The sequence below is a fragment of the Pseudophryne corroboree genome, chromosome 4 (genome assembly GCF_028390025.1).
Source record: "Pseudophryne corroboree isolate aPseCor3 chromosome 4, aPseCor3.hap2, whole genome shotgun sequence".
Classification (NCBI taxonomy): Eukaryota; Metazoa; Chordata; class Amphibia; order Anura; family Myobatrachidae; genus Pseudophryne; species Pseudophryne corroboree.
In genome coordinates, this window is record NC_086447.1 from 126,763,521 (window position 1) to 126,785,815 (window position 22,295).

Sequence of the window (22,295 nt, forward strand, 5' to 3'; positions counted from 1 at the left end):
ATCACAGGACACGTTATTGGTTATGACTAGAGTAATGATTCGTTATGGCGTAGCATACGCTCGAGACCACGAGGAGGTCACCAGCGGCGCAGACGCTCACAACGCTATACCTTAATGTTTAAACCTTATACCAATGAAATACACAGAATAACTTAATGTGAATACAGGGTGTAAGTGCAACCTTGTGTAACCTGACTAACTACAAAGCTGCTTGAGCGTCACCGACGCTCAAGTGAACACTTAATACTATAGAAAATACACAGATACTGGTTTAGGTTCCAAAGCCTATTAACTGTATTATATCTAATATATTTGAAAAAGGGGATAACAGTACAAATGATACACTACAATATAACAGAGACTTCCTAACCACAGAACTAAACAATAAATACAAAAAGACAATACTACACTGACCTAAATGCAATACAATACAATACTATCTAATACAATACAATACTAGCCTAGTCTAGGGGAGATATGAGAGAACAGAACAGAGAGAGAGAGAGAGAGAGAGAGAGAGAGATGAGAGAAAGTGGCTCACAGAAAGACAATGATTACGGAGAGAAACTTACGCACAAAGGGTATGATCGCCTGCGCCTCGATATCCAGCTCCCGGCTATCAGCAGATAACCGTTGATGAGAGAGTGAGAGCTGGATGTGGTCGGCCTGCCTATTTATGCCCCACACACAATGCAATCTCCTGGTCCTACAATCCCATTGTCCATTGGCCGAAGGAATTCGGCCCTGCATCATAACAAAAGGTCATAGGGTGATTCATACAGGTGGGCTGTGACGATTTCCAACAGCTCAGGTGGGTGGGAAACTGGGTTTCCCGCCGCATACCTGAGTATGTGTAAATAATAGAAATGGACATAAACTTCTTATGTCCATAACTATTCGCACGAGCGATTAATACGCTCCAAACCAACACCGGAATATTACTAATTAAATACTCTTCCGATGGGTACCAAACACGGCTGTATGATTCCTGTCAGACCCTTCGTACAATACAAAGAGGGATTCCTTTAAACAGGGACCTTCTATTTTAACCAAACTTTCAGAATCTATCAAGGGGACCATGATCTACAAACTACATTAATTGTGAACATTTGTAACGAATGAGTCGCACGCTACGACTACATAAACTCTACCGTAAATACGCATACCGCGCCTGCGAGTGCACGCTATCGCGGGTATGCGCCTTCACGGGAGAGCGTACGCATGCGCAGCGCGGACCAGTGTGCGGTGCAAATATGGCAACGTGCATAGAGACATTTTTCTGACTTTGACAGGGCGCTAGGCTGAAATTTGCCTAGGGTGCAGAGAGACCTGGCACCAGCCCTGAATGTGGGTCTGAACTTTTTGTGTTTTTCTAAATTACCCCCGCTGTCAGGGATGGAATATTACAGATCTAATAATAACTACTATTAATACTGTTGGCACAAAGGCCCATGAGCTGTGTCTCCTTTCTCCACATAATGTGGGACTGGGATATGTTATATTTATGTTGATGGCGCAGTGTACTAAGTGTATATATAATATTGATTATATGTGCAATGGGAAGAGGCATGTTAATGAAGTGTGTGCTGTGAAAGGTAATGGGGTTACCTTGAAAACCACATTCTTTTCTTAATGTTACTGGCCAAAGTAGCAGGAGGTCTCGTCTTCCTGTGTAAGGGAGAACTAGTAGCATGCTTTATATTATGCACAGGCCCACTGAATTCATATATGACCCATGTATACATGTCCCTACCCAGCCACAACTACAGTATTATAATGGGACCCTAAATAAACAATAAATTCCAAATAATATAGAACAGAATACAATCAAATGAAATACAACTATTGTGTTAACTGACAGGTCGCTCCTCATTACCTATAAACAACTGATAACATTGCCAGAGGTGCACTGTGTGCTGTCTGTGGGAGAACCTGGAATGCTCTGTATAAATGGTTTGGCTGGCTGTGAGGAGCACACGTGACAGGAAAGAGTTAATGATATGAGCTGTGCACAGGGTTGTCTCTTCTCACTGATAGCTGACCCTAACTATTGCTTTTCCATCTCAGGTATTAGGAGCCATGAAACTGACACCACTTGCAGAGGCTCCAACTGTTCAGTGTTTCCATTCCTCTACAAGTGGAATGATTAGTAGTTAACCTGTCACTCTCCAGATGAACCACATCTCTCAGCATGCTATACAAGTAAGCTGGCACTGGCAGTCGCAGGTTGTCCATGCAATGTTTCATTTTCCATAAGGTGTGAAGTCTAGATTTATTGTTTGTATACTCACTTATTATTATTGTCCATATCACTTAGGGGCCTATTTATCACCATCCGCATCCAGGATGCAGATGACAGGTGATAAAATCGCCCAAATCTGCACTGCGATAATTGATTACATCGCAGGGATGTTTCAACTATTGCATGCAGGAACAGAGCTTGCGGCCAAGCTCTGTCCCTGCGGTGCCTCTTCACAGCACCGCCCCCTCCGACACCCCCGCCGTCAGGTCGCCCAAACCTACCCCCCAGCCGCGACTACCAACCGCATGCCGCGGACCCACCCACCAGCAGGATAATATACTCACCTGTCCAGGGAGCCAGTCCGTGCTGCTTCAGGAGGATGCCGTGCACCTGGTCCTTCTCCTGCGCTGTGACCCCCGGTGCTGTAAAGTGCGCTGCCGTTTTGCAGTGTCACTTTACTGCACTGAGATCACATTGCATCATATGGGGGACCCGGCGCCCGGCAGTGTTCACCGGAGCAGCGGATACCGGCTCCCTGGACAGGTGAGTATCAGTGGCGTAACTAGGGGTCCGCAGCCACTGCGCTCGCTGGAGGGAGCGCAGGACTGCGGGGCGCCCTAGCCGTCACTGATCTCTGCTGTGAAGGAGGGACACGGTGGGCACAGCGTGCGCCTCTCCTGTGTCCCTCCTGCGTCTCCGGCGTGTCTATTAAATGAAGTGCTCGTTCATGAGCTCTGATTGGCTCACGAACCGGCACTTCATTTAACAGACACGCAGGAGGGACACAGGAGAGGTGCGCGCTGTGCCCTCCGTGTCCTTCCTTCAGAAAACAGCGGGGGTGAGTTGTACCTGGCACTGGGGGAGGGGGAGCATATTTGGCACTTGGGGGGGCATATGTGGCACTGAGGGGGCATATGTGGCACTGGGGGAGCATATGTGACACTGGAGGGTATATGTGTACCTGGCACTGGGGGGGGGGAGCATGTGTGTACCTGGCACTGTGGGGGAATATATGGCACTGGGGCATATGTGGCACTGGGAGCACAACCCGAGCAACAAGCATTACCCCCTAGCAACAAGCATGACACCCAGTGCATGAAACCCCTGGCAACGAGCATGACACCCAGTGCATGAAACCCCTGGCAACGAGCATGACACCATGAGCATGAAAACCCCTGGCACCGTGCATGGAACCAAGAGCAGGAAACCCCTGGCAACGAGCAGGTAATTTAAAAGTAATTAGAAGCCTTACTGTAGGACTTAATGTGTAATGGGCATTGCGGTGTGTGACATAATGTATCACGGACATTGCGGTGTGTGTCATAATGTGTCACAGGCATTACGGTGTGTGGCATACTATATCATGGGCATTGTGGTATGTGGTATAATGTCTCAGGGGCATTGCAGTGTGTGGCATAATGTATAATGGGCATTGCGGTGTGTGGCATAGGGTATAACGGGCATTGCAGTATGTGTCACAGGCATTACGGTGTGTGGTATACTATATCACGGGCATTGTGGTATGTGGTATAATGTCTCAGGGTCATTGCAGTGTGTGGCATAATGTATCACGGACATTGCGGTGTGTGTCATAATGTGTCAGGCATTACGGTGTGTGGCATACTATATCACGGGCATTGTGGTATGTGGTATAATGTCTCAGGGGCATTGCGGTGTGTGTCATAATGTGTCACAGGCATTGTATGTGCTATAATGTATCAGGGGCATTGCAGTGTGTAGCATAATGTATAACGGGCATTGTGATTCCTGTCATAATGTGTCACAGGCATTACGGTGTGTGGCATAATGTGTCGGGGGCATTATGGTGTGTGCATATTGTGTCATGTGCATTATTGTGTGTGGCATAATGTCTAAGGGCCATTGCAGTATGTGGCATAATGTATACTGGGCATTACTATAAGGAGGAAAAATGACAAATAATGTAAGGGGCATGAATCAGGATTAATTTTTTTTCCTGTGGTGGCCAACGTCTGGGCGTGCAGGTTGCAAAACTGGGGTATAAGGTAGTCTTTTCCTGCAATACCACGCCCCTTTATGCAAAGCCACGCCCATCTCAATAACACCACGCCCCTTTTGCGGCGCGCTCACATTCATCGCTTTACTAGTGCCAATTATGGGGGGGAGGGGGGGGCAGATAATTTTTTGGCTTGGGGGAGAAAAATTTCTAGTTACGCCACTGGTGAGTATGTTTTCTGGGGGGTTTTTTACACTCTGATCAGCTTGTGTGTCCATCGGAGATGGCAGTTGGGGGATCCTTTGATCACCTGCTGCTCTGCTTCATGCGCATGTGCGCGGCATCTACAGGTTGAGTATCCCTTATCCAAAATGCTTGGGACCAGAGGAATTTTGTATATCGTATTTTTCCGTATTTTGGAATAATTGCATACCATAATGAGATATCATGGCGATGGGACCTAAATCTAAGCACATAATGCATTTATGTTACATATAAACCTTATACAAACAGCCTGAAGGTAATTTTAGCCAATATTTTTTATAACTTTGTGCATTAAACAAAGTGTGTGTACATTCACTCAATTCATTTATGTTTCATATACACCTTATGCACATAGCCTGAAGGTCATTTAATACAATATTTTGAATAACTTTGAGTATTAAACAAAGTGTGTGTACATTGAGCAATCAAAAAACAAAGGTTTCACTATCTCACTCTCACTCAAAAAAGTCTGTATTTCGGAATATTCCGTATTTCGGAATATTTGGATATGGGATACTCAACCTGTATTCAGTGCTGGGAGGAGAGCATGGGGCTGCCCAGCTGCCCGGGCCCTTAGATGGGTCCATGAGCATGGTCATGCCCACTCAGATGAGGCCACACCCACTCAGCTGAGGCCACGCCCCTCCCACTGGAGGCCATGCCCCGCACGAGACGTCTCAACCCTATCAAACCAAAAGTTGGGAGGTATGTATTCTCTGTGGTTTGCAGTGGCGCACGCAGGGGGGTGTCCGAGTGCCTGGAAACCCCCCTGATGAGCCGACGTTTTTATTTTAGAGACGGAGATAGCCATTTCTCCGCCTTAATAATAGCCGTGACCGCGTTCGCAATCGCGAAGCTGCAGCAATAGAGAGCTCCGTAGCCCTCTGCACAAAGACTGTCTGGGGGAGCTGCTGGCAGCGTATGCTGCTCACCACAGCAGCTCCCTCCGTCCTCACAGTGCCGCCCACCTGCTCTCTAAGCCCATGACTGGTATGTATAAATATGTAAGGTTGAAGTGTGTGTGTGTATGTATGTTTGTATGTATGCGTGTGTGCGATTGTGCGTTTGCTTGTGTATGTATGAATGTATGTATGAAGGTGTGTGTGCTGTGTGTAATTATATATATGTTTCAATGCTGTTTATTAAAGTGGCATTGATGAAAATACCACTTTAACAAACGGCATTGAAACGTTGATATTATAGCTGGAGCCGCAGTGAGAATTCTTTTTTGGAGTGACGCATCACTTGTTATATATGTACAGTATATATATATATATATATATATATATATATATATATATATATATATATACACACATACATACATACATACATTCTGAACCTGGTTGTTGCATGAGTCTTCTAATAGTTGCAGATCCACTATAAAGACACTGTCCGGAGAGAGTATCTGTGATCACAATCAGGCTCAGTATAAAGAGCTGAATATTTATAAAGAAAGTTGTTTATGTCTGGTTCCATTGCCCTATAACCACTCTGGGTGAACCACTCAACTTTTCAAATTTTATTTATTATATATGGGATATGGATGTCCCCATTCATAAAGGATTTCCTTCCTTCTTTTTCTTTCTGTGATACCATATATAAACCCCTGAGGAAGTCATTCTGACGAAACGCGTTGGTTTAAGTCAGCTACGGTCTCCTGTTCAGTTTGTCACCACACCCTGTTGAGCTTACACCTGCAAGGGTGAGGGTGATTTTTTTCAATTGCTGAAACTGGCAGTATTTCCTGACTGCATCTCGATGTATCCTTTTATAATGTTCATGTGAACGTATGAAGCTTTTATTATGTACTTTTTAATAAAAAAAGTTTGGTATCATGTCTAATTAGGCCATTGGCCATTTTTTTTCCGGGTGTATTTCTGGTGTGAGGGTATACTTACAGGTGACATCATATACAAAAACCCACACCTTGGAGAAACATTCATTGAATATATACATGAAAAAGTGAATTCAAGTATCTTATAAGGCTATACACTGAGCACAATTGTTTTTTTCTTGTATGTATTGTTTTTGGGAGTACACTAACAGGGGCTTTCTGCAAATTGCTGCTGGTGACCTGAGCGCAAGTTTAAAGACATTTTTTGTGTACATATATCTATATATAAATATATACAGTGCATCCGGAAAGTATTCACAGTGCTTCACTTTTTCCACATTTTGTTATGTTACAGCCTTGTTCCAAACTGGAATAAATTTTATTTTTTGCTCTCAAAATTCTACACACAATGGGGGTCATTCCGACCTGATCGCTCGCTGCAGTTTGTCGCAGCGCAGCGATCTGGTCGGAACTGCGCATGCACCGGCACCGCAGTGCGCCTGGCAGTCAGTACCCAGCGATCGACGCCGTTTAGTAGGCGCGGTCCGGCCAATGCAGGCGTGGCCGAACTGTTGGGGGGGGGCGTGGCGAGGCGGCTGCAGCGACACACAACTCCCGGCCAGCCGCAGGAGCTGTGCTGGCCGGGAGTTACTCCACAGATACAAAGGCATCACCTCTGTGCGATGCTTTTGTATTTGTGCGGGGGGGGTGGGAGGGGGGGCGGCACTGACATGCGGGGCGGACTAGCCCTGTGCTGGGCGTCCCCCCGCATGTCTGAGTTCACGATCGTAACTGTGCTAAATTTAGCACAGCTACAATCAACTCGGAATGACCCCCAATACCCCATAATGACAACGTGAAAAGTTTTTTTGAGATTTCTGCAAATTTATTAAAAATAAAAAACTAAGAAATCACATGTACATAAGTATTCACAGCCTTTGCTCAATACTTTGTTGATGCACCTTTGGCAGCAGTTACAGCCTCAAGTCTTTTTGAATATGATGACACAAGCTTAGCACAACTATCTTTGGGCAGTTTTGCCCATTCTTCTTTGCAGCACCTCTCAAGCTCCATCAGGTTGGCTGGGAAGCGTCTGTGCACAGCCATTTTCAGATCTCTCTAAAGATGTTCAATCAGATTCAAGTCTGGGCTCTGGCTGGGCCACTCAAGGACATTCACAGAATTGTCCTGAAGCCACTCCTTTGATATCTTGGCTGTGTGCTTAGGGTCATTGTCCTGCTGAAAGATGAACCGTCACCCCAGTCTGAGGTCAAGAGCGCTCTGGAGCAGGTTTTCATCCAGGATGTCTCTGTACATTGCTGCATTCATCTTTCGCTCTATCCTGACTAGTCTCTCAGTTCCTGCCACTGAACAACATCTCCACAGCATGATGCTACCACCACCATGCTTCACTGTAGGGATGGTATTGGCTTGGTGATGAGCAGTGCCTGGTTTCCTCCAAACATGACGCCTGGCATTCATGCCAAAGAGTTCAATCTTTGTATCATCAGACTAGAGAATTTTGTTTCTCATGGTCTGAGAGTCATTCAGGTGCATTTTGGCAAACTCCAGGCGGGCTGCCATGTGCTCTCTACTAAGGAGTGGCTACCATCTGGCCAGTCTACCATACTAAGGAGTGGCTACCATCTGGCCACTCTACCATACATGCCTGATTGGTGGATTGCTGCTGAAATGGTTGTCCTTCTGGAAGGTTCTCCTCTCTCCACAGAGGAATGCTGTAGCTCTGACAGAGGGACCATCAGGTTCTTGGTCACCTCCCTGACTAGGGCCCTTCTCCCCTGATTGCTCAGTTTAGACGGCCGACCAGCTCTAGGAAGAGTCCTGGTGGTTCTGAACTTCTTCCATTTACGGATGATGGAGGCCACTGTGCTCATAGGGACCTTCAAAGCAGCAGATATTTTTCTGTACTCTTCCCCAGATTGTGCCTCGATACAATCCTGTCTCAGACGTCTACAGACAATTCCTTTGACTTCATGCTTGGTTTGTGCTCAGACATGCGCTGTCAAGTGTGGTACCTTATATAGACAGGTGTGTGCCTTTCCAAATCATGTCCAATCAACTGAATGTACCACAGGTGGACTCCAATTAAGCTGTAGGAACACCTCAAGGATGATCAGTGGAAACAGGATCCACCTGAGCTCAATTTTGAGCTTCATTTCAAAGGCTGTGAATACTTATGTACATGTTATTTCTTAGTTTTTTAATTTTTAATACATTTACAAAAATCTCAAGAAAACTTATTTCACGTTGTCATTATGGGGCATTGTGTGTAGAATTTTGAGGGGGAAAATTAATTTATTCCATTTTGGAATTAGGCCGTAACATAACAAAATGTGGAAAAAAGTGAAGCGCTGTGAATACTTTACGGATGCACTGTGTGTATATATATATATATATATATGTATATATATATGTATACATACTGTATATATTATATTTACACACACACACACGGAAACCCTCCTGAGTAAATCCTGTGTTTGCCCCTGGTTTGGCTTGCATGGCACGGGCATACGGGCACTTGGTGAATCTAGTGTGCGTATTTTGGAGGCTCCACCATATCTGTCTATTCTTCCAGAAGGTCTGAGTTTGGGTGGACTCTCCCGGCCTCATAACAGAGTTGGCCAGTTTCTCGGGAGGGTGGATGATATGCGCACTGAATTGCGTCATCCTGCTTCTCCCTCCAAACAACAAACAGCGTTGTTAACATACATATAGCGTCAGCCAATGCCCGATATATCTGCAGATATATTGGAGCATCCGGCTCTGTCTACGGGTGGTCCATTTGCTGCAGGAACTGACGTTGCAAATTCAAATGCCTGCCCAACTGTGACATCAGGACGACACATCGAGCTGCCAAATGGTAAGTGTATGTGCTTACCTGGGTCAGACGCTCTGTCGGGTCTGCCATCATTACCGTATGTACCCATCCTTAGATGTGAGAGTGGCTGGAAACTGCAGTGTAAAAATGAAGCTGCCCAGTACTTGTGGGCTACATGCAGCAACAGACAGTATTTACACTGCATGCAAACATGTATTTGCTCTTCTTGCATGCATGGTTTGGCCTTATAGAAATGCAACTGGGCTTCTGAGAAAAGGGAAGGGTGGACTACCAGTACCTTGCTCCAATGTTTGTAGTCTTTCACAAATCTATATACTGTACATATAACTACTACAAATCTGTCTGTAGAATAAAACTACAGTAATTTTATTACATTAAGCAATAGTTCCATGAAAGCAATATACACTATTGTCGTTCCACAGGGGTACAGGGGAAACCCCCGGTGGGCCCCACTCATTTTCTAGGGATCAGGGTCCAGACTCTGTACTTATACTTTATACATAGGTTGCAATATACTACACAGACCTACCGTATGGTATTTGTTTACAGTTCAATGCTGTTATTAATCTGGTACATTATCATGCATTCACTAGCAGCATTTAATATATATATATATTTATCAAGGGGCCCAGACCATGCACTCTCTTATGGTTAGCCAAACCTTTGTAGCGGCTGGCCACACCCCTAAGCATGGGCCCCTACCACTGCATTTCCCTGGAGGGCCCTTCATGTCCCAGTCCAACACTGCAGCCAGGAACCTTTGTTCTACATCTAGATAATCTGCTGTATATGTAACTATTTTTGGAACAGAAAACTCAAACATCATTTGGCCTTGCTGCAGCTCGGCCCATAAAAGGCACATTTTGCTTCCCTATGAAAATATTACCACTGTTTATGTTGATTGAGGTGCATCAGGCAAGCAAATGCTTTGAAAACAAATTTAAAACGATTGGTAGGATCACTGTACAATGACAGCCACACTTGTCAGTGGTTTACTTCTAACATCACTGTTGGTGAATTCAGAAAATGTCTGCGTACACAGGGCGACATCTGTAATCTTCTGTACCAACAAGTGGCTGCTCAACTGGCTCCCAGCCTTCCCTACCATGTACAACATGATGTAAAGACATCACCTTGGACCTTACATCCATGACCAGAGCACCAGGAGGTGGAGCTACTTGGCCATGACTCCGGGTGTGGATCATAGGGTCGAGCACACTTGGGTCCACAGTGTCTAGGTCGACCACTACTGGTCGACAGTAACTAAGTCCACACCACAATAGCTTGACACAAGCATTAGGTCGACATGACAAAAGGTCAACATGAGATTTTTTTTTTTTAAACTGTGTCGTTTACTTTGTAGAGTGACCGGGAACCCCAATTAGTGAACCGTGTACCCTTGCATGGCTCGCTTGGCTTGCCACGCTTCAGGCAAGGTGCCTCGCATCCGCTATCGCTTCACTCAGCACAGGTTACCGTTGCCAATCGTAGTCCACGTGGATCGTAAAGTAAGAAAAAGTTCAAAAAATTGTGAAAAACTCATGTCAACGTTTTGTCATGTCGACCTAGAACATGTTGACCTAGAACATGTCGACCTAGTGACTAAGTCGACCCAGAAACCATGTCGACCTAATGCATGTCGACCAATAGTGGTTGACCTAATGACTGTCGACCTAAGTGTGGTCAACCTGGAGACCGGATACCCCTCTGAACACAACCTGCCCATCAGACCATTGAATGTCCGGACTTGGCAACAAGTATCAGGCCAACTATACTGTGATATAACAAAAGTGTGGCCAGCATTATATAGGAGGGAGATTTATCAATGCTTGGAGAGAGAGAAACTACCAGTCAGCTCCTAATAGAGTTTTCAAACACAGCCTGTAAAATGACAGGAGCTGATTGGCAAGTACGTTATCTCTCTCCACTTTATCTCTCTCCAAGCTTCGATACATCTCCCCAAAACCTTACTTTAAACATAGTTTTGTTTTTATAAAGTTATACATTACCAAAAGCACTTAGAAGCAAGGCTTTATACTCTCAACAAGCAAACTAGGACCATGGGGGTTATTCAGGTTTGTTTGCAAACCAAAAAAGCACACTAATGGGCCAAACCATGTTGCACTGCAAGTGGGGTAGATGTAACATGTGCAGAGAGATTTAGATTTGGGTGGGTTATATTGTTTCTGTGCAGGGTATATACTGGCTGCTTTATTTTTACACTGCAATTTAGATTTCAGTTTGAACACACCCCACCCAAATCTCTCTGCACATGTTACATCTGCCACACCTACGGTGCAACATGGTTTTGTCCAATTGCTTGCTTTTTTGGTTTGCTAACAAACCTGAATAAGGCCCATGTCTGCATAGTTGGCCCTTACCAGTTTTGTACCCTAGGCAAGATTTTAGATGGTGCCCATTAAAAGTCAAGGGAGTAGGCCACCATCCCTACTGGACACACCTCTGGAGCAGTGGTGCCCTAGGCATTTGCCTATGATGCCTATGCCCAGGGCCGTCTCACTACAATTCAGAGGGACAACACACAAATTTCATAGGTCAATATTTTTTGCCAATATGGCTGCACTTTATCATGCTACATTTCATGTGTACCTGTAATGAAAGAAGAGAAAACTTATAACACAGAGCAGGGACGTTATCTGAGTCATACGGATATCGTGACCAGACTACGAGGCCATAATGTCACACATCCATCGTAACCTGATCACTGTACCCCTACAACTAGAGCGACAACCTCTCACGCAGTCCGAACCAGGAAAATCCATGCTGAAAGAAAACACACAGCACACAAACACAATTTACATACTGTGCCTGTGTTTCATTTTCTTCTGTTTCCCTGGAAGAAGACCAGCTGTGAGACTCAAGTACTTTTTTAAACTAAATGAACCAGGAAAGACATAATACAGTTATGGACCTACAGTACTTATGCATTCCAGCCCAAGACACCAAGGTTGCTTGAAGGCTCCGGGTTATCTCCCTGTGATCTTCCTCCCCACTACACTCCACTATCACCCCTCCCACCAAAACGTATAATACGTGGCAGGACACTGTAGCTGTGGAGAATGTGTCTATCCTTAAGATATGTACCAATAATAATAAAACAACCCTTCAGAAACCTAAATTCGGGAGGACCAATAATATTGCTTCTCCCGACAGCAGTACACACTATTGGGACTACTATAGGCAACAATAGAAACAATATTTAGATTTTGTTGAAACAAGTAAAAGCCTGGTAGAGAACAGTTTTATGAGAGGATGTGAAACTGACAACTGTGTCACTCTTTTATTTCATCAACAGCAATCATTACTGGTCCACAGGAGCATATACTGCAGTGGCCAGAACGGTTGCTATCTCTAGAAGTATTAGTGGGCTGGTCAATGCTCCATCATTTATCAAACCTTCTAAAGAGGGCCACTGGAGGTGTTGTGCATGGCAACCAATCAAATTCTACCTACCCTCCAACATGACCCATTCCATTAGGTTCCAAATGTTCTATTCCTGGACTTCTTTGCCAGTGGCAGCTGGTCTGCAGCGCAGTCCAAAATTCAATTAGGGGAACCACACCCAGTGCCACCCCAAACACTGCCAAACATCACCATCCGGGACTCACTGGCAGTTGGTGTGGCTCCAGTGGTGTCAGAACAGGGGGGCAAGGGGGCAGCATGCACCCCCCTCCCCCCTAAACATGAGAGAGGCGTAGTCGCTGGGGAGGGGGAGCACTTACTTCCGGATCCCCGCTGAGACGCCTACCTTAAAAGTCTGCCGTCGGCGCCGCAGTGTGCTGACCCCTGTCCAGTCCCAACCAGTTCTTCACCACTGATGCATTACTGGGAGGAGGCGGAGATATCCCAGCAGGCTCAGCATGGCCACGCCTCCTCCCAGTAATGCATTCCTGAAGAGTGAAGAGCCGACCAGGACAGGACAGGACATGTGGAAGCAGGATGCAGCGCCGCCGGCAGCCTTTTTACAGTAGGAGTCTCCGAGGGGAGCCGGAGGTAAGCACTCCCCGCACGGGGGGGATGAATCAGGGGGGGGGGTGGCAAAATGGATAGTTTACTATGCACCCCCCAACCACAAAACATTCCTGCACCCAGGTGTGGCTTCCCTATTTGAATTTTGGACTGTGCTGCGGCCCCACCTCTGCAACTGCCACTGGCAAGGAAATCCAGGAACAGAGCATTTTGGGACAAATGTATTAAGTCTTAAGAAGAGATAAAGTGGAGACGGATAAAGAGTATTAAATGACCAGCCAATCAGCTCCTGTCATGTAACAGGCTGTGTTTGAAAAATTACAGTCAGGAAGCTGATTGGCTGGTCATTTATCACTCTTTATCCGTCTCCACTTTATCTATTGTTAAGGCTTAATACATTTGGGCCTTTGAACCTAATGTAATGGGTCAAGCTGAAGGGTACTGTATGTCATTTATCTATAAAATGCTAGCTAGAAGGTATGATACATCTCGCACATTTGTGGTCAAGTGAGCTTCAGTCAGCCCTGTGTATTTTGCATGTGGATCTATTTACTAGTCCAAGCTACCTTTCTCATATTGGTTTCTGCAACTTACACCAATGTGGGCTAATGTACTTGTGTCTGGTTGCTGTTTACATCCGTGTTGGAGATTCGCTAGATGTTGCGATATCAGCAAGCATGAAGTCGGGGTACCTGAGGTCATCACTCCATGCTGCCTGTATCCATTTGTCATTAACATACACACAATGAGATTGCGACACAACGACTTCAAAGGACTCACCTCCATTGGCCAGTAAGTTCTCCTGGGCTTTCTCAGCAGAATCATTCATAACTTCCCCAATATACTGAGCAATCTTCTTAATTAGACTGGAGGAGGAGGACAAAGTGCAGGAAGATGACGGCATGAAATAATCTGCTATATGCAGATTAGACAAAAGCAGGAATAGCATCAACAAATATCACAATTACCCGGGTCCTGATGGAGGGGCCGAGGGGGGTGTTGCCGTCCATCGTTCACCCGCTCCCCCCCCCCCTCTTACCTGTTAGCTGCTCCCTTTTACGTGTCCCCTGTTTTGATCGTGCACCCCCTCCTGATCTGCTCCCGGTTGGAGTGCACAATGGAGCACCCCTATAGAGCACATGAACACCACTTTGCAGTGCCATAAATACTATTTTAAATTATATTTTTTGGTAAGAAGACATGGTCACGCCTCCTTACATTAGGCCATGCCCCCATTACCTGGGCCCGGCCACACTGTCTACGGACATGCATACTAGTTCCCATTGATGTGCTGTATTCTCTTTGGTTAAGGTCACACAATGGGCCTTATCCAGAGTTAGGAGAAAATTAAAAAAGGAGCAATTGCTCCTGGAACAAACTATTTTGCAATACAGGGATACTAATGCATTTATTTTATTTATTATTTTTGCATGCAGGAACAAAACTTTAGAGAGAGAGAAATAAAGTGGATGGAGATGAAGTACCAGCCAATCGGCTCCCAACGGTCATTTTTCAAACGCAGCCTGTAACATGACAGTTAGGAGCTGATTGGCTGGTACTTTATCTCCATCCACTTTATCTCTCGCCAAGGCTTAATACATTGACCCCTTTATCTCCATCCACTTTATTTCTCTCCAAGTACATAGACTCCCTACGTTAGGGCGCACCCCTTCTAAACTATAAATCTCTTTGCACATTTAAAATCTGTCTTACCTTCAGTGCAATGTGATATTGTCAAGGTGCAAATACTGTATCTCCTTTTTTGCTCCTTTTTTATTTAGCGCCTACCTCTGAATCAGGATAATAAAACATATTTGAAAATGAAAAAGGTATCTCTATAGCTTAAATTGAAATTCATTTATGATTCACGAAGCAGCTGAGATATTTCACTTAGGTGATGTCACATTGCACTGGTATGTGATGCAAAGTGCGGGCATTTGTAAAGGAAGAAGTTTGTACAAGCCAATAGGAGGAGTTTGAGCAGGCCAATAGGAGGAGTTTGAGCAGGCCAATAGGAGGAGTTTGCACAGGTTAATAGGAGGAGTTTAATGGAGCGAAGGTATTCTTTTCTAAGAAGCCTATTTATTAAAGCAGTTTAGATGTCAAAACAGCTGTGTGTTTTTGAAGGATTACCAAATTATTTAATTATGGGGCTATTTATTATGAGGGAACTGCAGCAGATAAAGCTGTCTATGATTGTCCCTCTTTTTTCACAGATTCCTGCAAGAACTGCAAAAATGCCCAATTTGCCAAGCTACGTTTGAAAAAGCTTAGCTTTAATTGCGGCAATAGGAACTTCCAGATTACAGATCAGTGACACATTGCCGCAAAGAAATCTGAAAACAGAAGTATTGTTAATTGATAAATACTTTGGGGACATTAGTGAAAACTTGTGCCCAGGTAATTAGAATAAATTGTTGTAACCTGTAGAAACCATTGAGATTGTGTCATCTTTATAGCACAGTACATAAATGGCTGCTATGTGGTTTCGCACTATGGGGGTAATTCAGACCTGATCGCTAGGGTACATTTTTTGCATCCCTGCGATCAGGTAGTCACCGCCTACAGGGGGAGGGGTAATTCGCTGTGCAGGTGTGCGATCGGATGTGCAGGAGAGATGCACAAACAGTAGTTTGTGCAGTCTCTGCACAGTCCAGGACTTACTCAGCTGCTGCGACGATTGGGGCCGAAGCTGACATCATGAATCCTCCCACAAAATGCCGGGTCCCTCCTGCATTTTTCCGGACACTCCCTAGAAATGGTCAGTTACCACCCACAAACGCTCTTTTCCTGTCAATCTTCTTGCGATCGCCGGTGTGAACGGAATTGTCCCACCATCCCGGCGCTCCTCGTCGCTGCAGACTGTAGCGCCTGCGCATTGCGGTGCATACGCATGCGCAGTTCAGACCTGATCGCCTGCTGTGCGAAAACGCACAGCAGCGATCAGATCTGAATTACCCCCAATATTTTTGACGGATGCGGATCATTGAATCGACAGTTTCTAGGTCGACAATGTTTGAGTCGACCACTATAGGTCAACAGGCACTAGGTCGACAATTCAAATGGTCGACATGAGTTTTTCATGTTTTTTTTGTGTCGTTTTCTCCATACAGTGACCGGGAAGTCCAATTAGTGCACCGTGTCCCCTCGCATTGGCTCACTACGCTCGTTCCAATCGTAGTCCACGTGGATCGTTAAGTATGAAAAAGTTCACAAAAAGTAAAAAAATGTGAAAAAGTCATGACGACCTGACGACCAGAGGCAGAACTCTGGGAGGCAACGGAGTCACCTGCCGCCGGGCTCCTGCTTTGAAGGGGGGCACCTCTCCTCCTGTTCCGTGTGTTCAGCGACATTAATCAATTAAGTTAATTGACAGCAGCCGGTAACTCTTCCGTAGCCGACTTCCCCACTAGTCACTGCACATTACAAATCACATCCTCTTTATTATAGATATACTGGAAGCAGACACCTTACTGATGAAGCTATTTCCTCCTATAAAGGAAGCATGAGAATTCTAACTATATGAAGTTATTTCTCTGACAATTACAAGTAACTTCATATAGTTAGAATTCTCATGCTTCCTATGTAAGAGCAAATATCTCCACCAGTAAGGTGCATGTTTCCAGTGTAACAAGATGTGGGTTCTAATCCTGGGTATGACACTTGCAAATTAATTGTCAGATAAATAATCGGCATTGTGAGTGATTGAGCAGATCTCTGTAGTGTGTGGTTGGACCCCTACACAGATCTGCCTAGTTGCAACGGGTTTTATAGTAGCTTCATATAGTTATAATTAGAGATGAGCGGGTTCGGTTTTACTCGGATCTCAAAACGGCATCATATTGGCTTACGGATGATATATAGGGGTGACACCAATATTTTTCTTGCCTCCGGGCAACTGGGACAAACTTACGCCACTGCTGACGACCTAGAACATGTCGACCTAGAAACCATGTTGACCTAGTGACTGTTGACCAATAGTGGTCGACCTAAACATTGTCGACCTAGACAGTGTCGATCTTCAGACTGGATCCCATTTTTGACACAGACACAGATGGACCTCCCCTGTCCCTCCCTTATCTATGGCAAGAAAGAACAATACCCCAGGTTTTGCCACTTAATACCCATGTCTCTAGTTTGACTGTAAGTGTAGTTGTAGTGTGCGCAGACACTTTAATGAGAGGTGAGTTGAAGTGGAACATGACATTAAGCCTCAAAACCTACTTTACTGTCCAAGGGTGACATGGAAAAACTCTCAAAGTCAAAAGGCTGCCCAAAGTAAATAAATGATGACAGGAGATGAAACGGCAGCCTGAGTACATCTACCCCTCTCACTCCTGCTGCACAGGGACAGAGCTGACAGGTTCTAACTGCCTGTTATACCAGCTCTGCTCCTGCCTCCTGTGTATCCCATAACACAACCCTGTGGCTACCGGCTGCAGAGAGTCTAAATAAGTGTTTCCCAAACACGGTCGTCAAATCCCCCTCACAATCCAGGTTTAAAGGAGATCCATCCATGAGCACATATGGTTAAATCAAAATGCACAGGCGTTTTAATGGAGGAGCGAGCCTGTGTGCCGTCTCTGTGCAGGCCATCCCCTCTCCCACCAACACATGCGCAGAGTAGACTCTGTGACTGTGGCAGATCCTACTGTCCATGCAGGGGTGTCTCTAGAGAGGAGGAGGCCTGTGTATAGGATCTGTCTGAGCCCCCTCCTCTCTAGCCGGAAGCGCTGGACAGCTGTGGGCACTGCGCTGTCCCAAAGCCTAAAGCGAATGCGCAAATCACCGGTAAAATGGCATGGCGCCCATTTTCCTACTGCGCATGTGTGAATCACCAGGAAAATAACGCCATACTATTTTCCCAGTGATTTCTGCAGCGCTGCTGCTGTGCCGTGGGACGCCGGATGGTAAGTATTTAAATGAATGGGTGCAGGGTGTGCGATGTGGGCCCCCCTTGACCCCTGGGGGCCCATATACACCACACACACTGCACCCATTATAAATATGTCAGTGTGTTCATGCTTGTATCTCAAGGAGAATGGCGCTGGCATTATTTACTCAGTGATTTGTCTGCTGTGAATAGTCATATCTCCAGCAAGATGGTGAATGTGCCATTTTCCTGCTGATTTCTGCACCGTCTGTAGAAAGGTATGTACTGTATAGTCTATGGATGCAGGGTAAGCCATGTGGGTCCTCGTTAACTCAGGGGACCTTGTGCACAGCACACCCTGCATCCATTACACAGACGCAACTCTTCAAATGACTGAAGTATTAAATAAATGTGCACAGTATCCGGATGAAAGATAGACAGTGTCTAGTTAGACAGTCAATAGATAGACACCATATGTTAGACAGACATTAGGTTGACAGGGTCAAAAGGTCAACATGAAAAAAGTAGACAGTACAAAAGGCCAATAGGGTCAAGGGTCAAAAAGTCAACATGAAAATGGTGGACATAAAAAGGTAGACACAGGTTTTCTTTAAATTTTACATGTGTATGGACTATTTTATACCTTCTCTACCCACGTCAGCATAGAGTCAGCTACAAACCTTGTGGCGAGCGCAGCGAGCCACCGAGCCCGAAGCATGGTGAGCAAAGCAAGCCCTGCAAGGGGATGCCTTTCTACAATTGGGGTCCCAGATGACAAAACTATCCACACAAATCACAAAAATGCAAAAAAATGGTGTCAACCTTTTTTGTGTAGACCATTTTCATGTCAACCTTTTGACTCTGTCGACCTTTTGACCCTGTTGACCTTTTGTACTGTCTACCCTTTCCATGTCCACCTTTTGGCCATGTCGACCTAATGTCTGTCTAACATGTTGTGTCTATCTATTGACTGTCTAACTAGACACTGTCTATCTATCATCCACACCCAATAAGTTAAAGTTAGGAAGACATTACTTTAGCCCAGAGGTTCTCAAACTCGGTCCTCAGGACCCCACACATGGCATGTTTTGCAGGTCTCCTCACAGAATCGCAAGTGAAATAATTAGCTCCACCTGTGGACCTTTTAAAATGTGTCAGTGAGTAATTAATACACCTGTGCACCTGCTGGGTTACCTGCAAATCATGCACTGTGTGGGCTCCCGAGGACCGAGTTTGAGAACCTCTGCTTTAGCCTGTGAAATTACAAATTCCTTAGGGGTTTAGTATGAGTTACCGATGAACGGGATGCCGGCGGTCAGTATACCGTCAGTGGCATCCCACCCATCATTATCCCGACAGCCCCCCATTTAGACCCCTAACCCTTACTTTTTCCCTGCCCTAACCCTCCCCGCTAGGTGCCGAACCCTAACCCTCCCCAGTGGTGCCTAATCCTAACCCTCCCTTCCCCGCTGCCTAAACCTAACCCTCCCCACTAGGTGCCTAACCCTAACCTCCCATTCTATGTCTATGTCCTCTCCCTCTCCGGTCCCTAACGTTCCCGTGCCTGCACCCTATGCCTAACTCCTCTTCGGCTGCCTAAACCTGGGGTGCCTCACGACACATGCAGGGGTGCCTTGGATTGGTAGTCCAGGACAAATTTAAATTATTTATGGTCAATGTAATAGTAAAAACCAGTGCTGGTGACTGTCAATCATAAAATATGTGGCCAAACAGAAGGAAATCTTGTTCCCCACCACACAACTGACTGACCCAACGGCTGACATATAAACACAATTTACTTAATTTAATATTTCTTTCTAAATTTCTCAGTAAGAAATTTTTGGCCTAGGGGTGCCGTGAATTTTTGTTTGACACTCTAGGGCACCGTGACTCAAAAAAGTTTGAGAACCACTGCTCTAGCCAATGAGAGCAAAGCTGCTGTTACTGGCTATTCGTGTGGACATGCCCCCATGTCTTAGCCAATAGGAAGTTTCCAATTATTAGTAATGTGCACCGGACATTTTTCGGGTTTTGTGTTTTGATTTTGGATTCGGTTCTGCGGCCGTGTTTTGGATTCGGACGTGTTTTGGCAATACCTCCCTGAAAATTTTTTCTCAGATTCGGGTGTGTTTTGGATTCGGGTGTTTTTTTACAAAAAAAACTCAAAAACAGCTCAAATCATAGAATTTGGGGGTCATTTTGATCCCATAGTATTATTAACCTCAATAACCATAATTTCCACTCATTTCTAGTCTATTCTGAACACCTCACACCTCACAATATTATTTTAAGTCCTAAAATTTGCACCGAGGTCGCTGAATGACTAAGCTAAGCGACCAAAGTGGCCGACACAAACACCTGGCCCATCTAGGAGTGGCACTGCAGTGTCAGACAGGATGGCACTTCAAAAAATAGTCCCCAAACAGCACATGATGCAAAGAAAAAAAGAGGTGCACTGAGGTCGCTGGATGGCTAAGCTAAGCGACCCAAGTGGCCGACACAAACACCTGGCCCATCTAGGAGTGGCACTGCAGTGTCAGACAAGATGGCACTTCAAAAAATAGTCCCCAAACAGCACATGATGCAAAGAAAAAAAGAGGTGCACCAAGGTCGCTGTGTGACTAAGCTAAGCGACCCAAGTGGCCGACACAAACACCTGGCCCATCTAGGAGTGGCACTGCAGTGTCAGACAGGATGGCACTTCAAAAAATAGTCCCCAAACAGCACATGATGCAAAGAAAAAAAGAGGTGCACCAAGGTCGCTGGATGGCTAAGCTAAGCGACCCAAGTGGCCGACACAAACACCTGGCCCATATAGGAGTGGCACTGCAGTGTCAGACAGGATGGCAGATTTAAAAAATAGTCCCCAAACAGCACATGATGCAAAGAAAAAAAGAGGTGCACCAAGGTCGCTGGATGGCTAAGCTAATCGACCCAAGTGGCCGACACAAACACCTGGCCCATCTAGGAGTGGCACTGCAGTGTCAGACAGGATGGCACTTCAAAAAATAGTCCCCAAACAGCACATGATGCAAAGAAAAAAAGACGTGCACCAAGGTCGCCTTGTGACTAAGCTAAGCGACCCAAGTGGCCGACACAAACACCTGGCCCATCTAGGAGTGGCACTGCAGTGTCAGACAGGATGGCACTTCAAAAAATAGTCCCCAAACAGCACATGATGCAAAGAAAAAAAGAGGTGCACCAAGGTCGCTGGATTGCTAAGCTAAGCGACCCAAGTGGCTCGCACAAACACCTGGCCCATCTAGGAGTGGCACTGCAGTGTCAAACAGGATGGCAGATTTAAAAAATAGTCCCCAAACAGCACATGATGCAAAGAAAAAAAGATGTGCAATGAGGTAGCTGTGTGACTAAGCTAAGTAACCCAAGTGGCCGACACAAACACCTGGCCCATCTAGGAGTGGCACTGCAGTGTCAGACAGGATGGCACTTCAAAAAATAGTCCCCAAACAGCACATGATGCAAGAAAAAAAGAGGTGCACCAAGGTCGCTGGATGGCTAAGCTAAGCGACCCAAGTGGCCGACACAAACACCTGGCCCATCTAGGAGTGGCACTGCAGTTTTCTAGCGAGAGGATTAGTGCTTCCATCCTCATGTGAATCTGAACCACTAGCCATGAACATAGGCCAGGGCCTCAGCCGTTCCTTGCCACTCCGTGTCGTAAATGGCATATTGGCAAGTTTACGCTTCTCCTCAGACGCTTTTAATTTAGATTTTTGGGTCATTTTACTGAACTTTTGTTTTTTTGATTTTACATGCTCTCTACTATGACATTGGGCATCGGCCTTGGCAGATGACGTTGATGGCATTTCATCGTCTCGGCCATGACTAGTGGCAGCAGCTTCAGCACGAGGTGGAATTGGATCTTGATCTTTCCCTATTTTACCCTCCACATTTTTGTTCTCCATTTTTTAATGTGTGGAATTATATGCCAGTAATATATCAATAGCAATGGCCTACTGTACCGTACTGCTATATATTATATACTGGTGGTCAGCAAAATTATGCACTGTCCTCCTACTACTGCGCACAACAACTAAAATGCACCACAGGTATGGATGGATAGTATACTTGACGACACAGAGGTAGGTAGAGCAGTGGACTACTGTACCGTACTGCTATATATTATATACTGGTGGTCAGCAAAATTCTGCACTGTCCTCCTACTACTGCGCACAACAACTAAAATGCACCACAGGTATGGATGGATAGTATACTTGACGATACAGAGGT

The 22,295-nt window shown here is 45.5% G+C and overlaps 1 protein-coding gene across 1 annotated transcript in view; it reads right to left on the bottom strand.

Annotated features, from left to right (window-relative positions):
* The window catches only part of ATP6V1C2 (ATPase H+ transporting V1 subunit C2), a 117,643-nt gene that overhangs the window by 65,406 nt on the left and 29,942 nt on the right, over positions 1–22,295 (bottom strand). Inside the window, exon 4 of the mRNA XM_063919499.1 lies at positions 13,952–14,037. Within this exon, the coding sequence (XP_063775569.1) occupies positions 13,952–14,037 (86 nt within the window). The remainder of the gene's footprint in view (positions 1–13,951; positions 14,038–22,295) is intronic.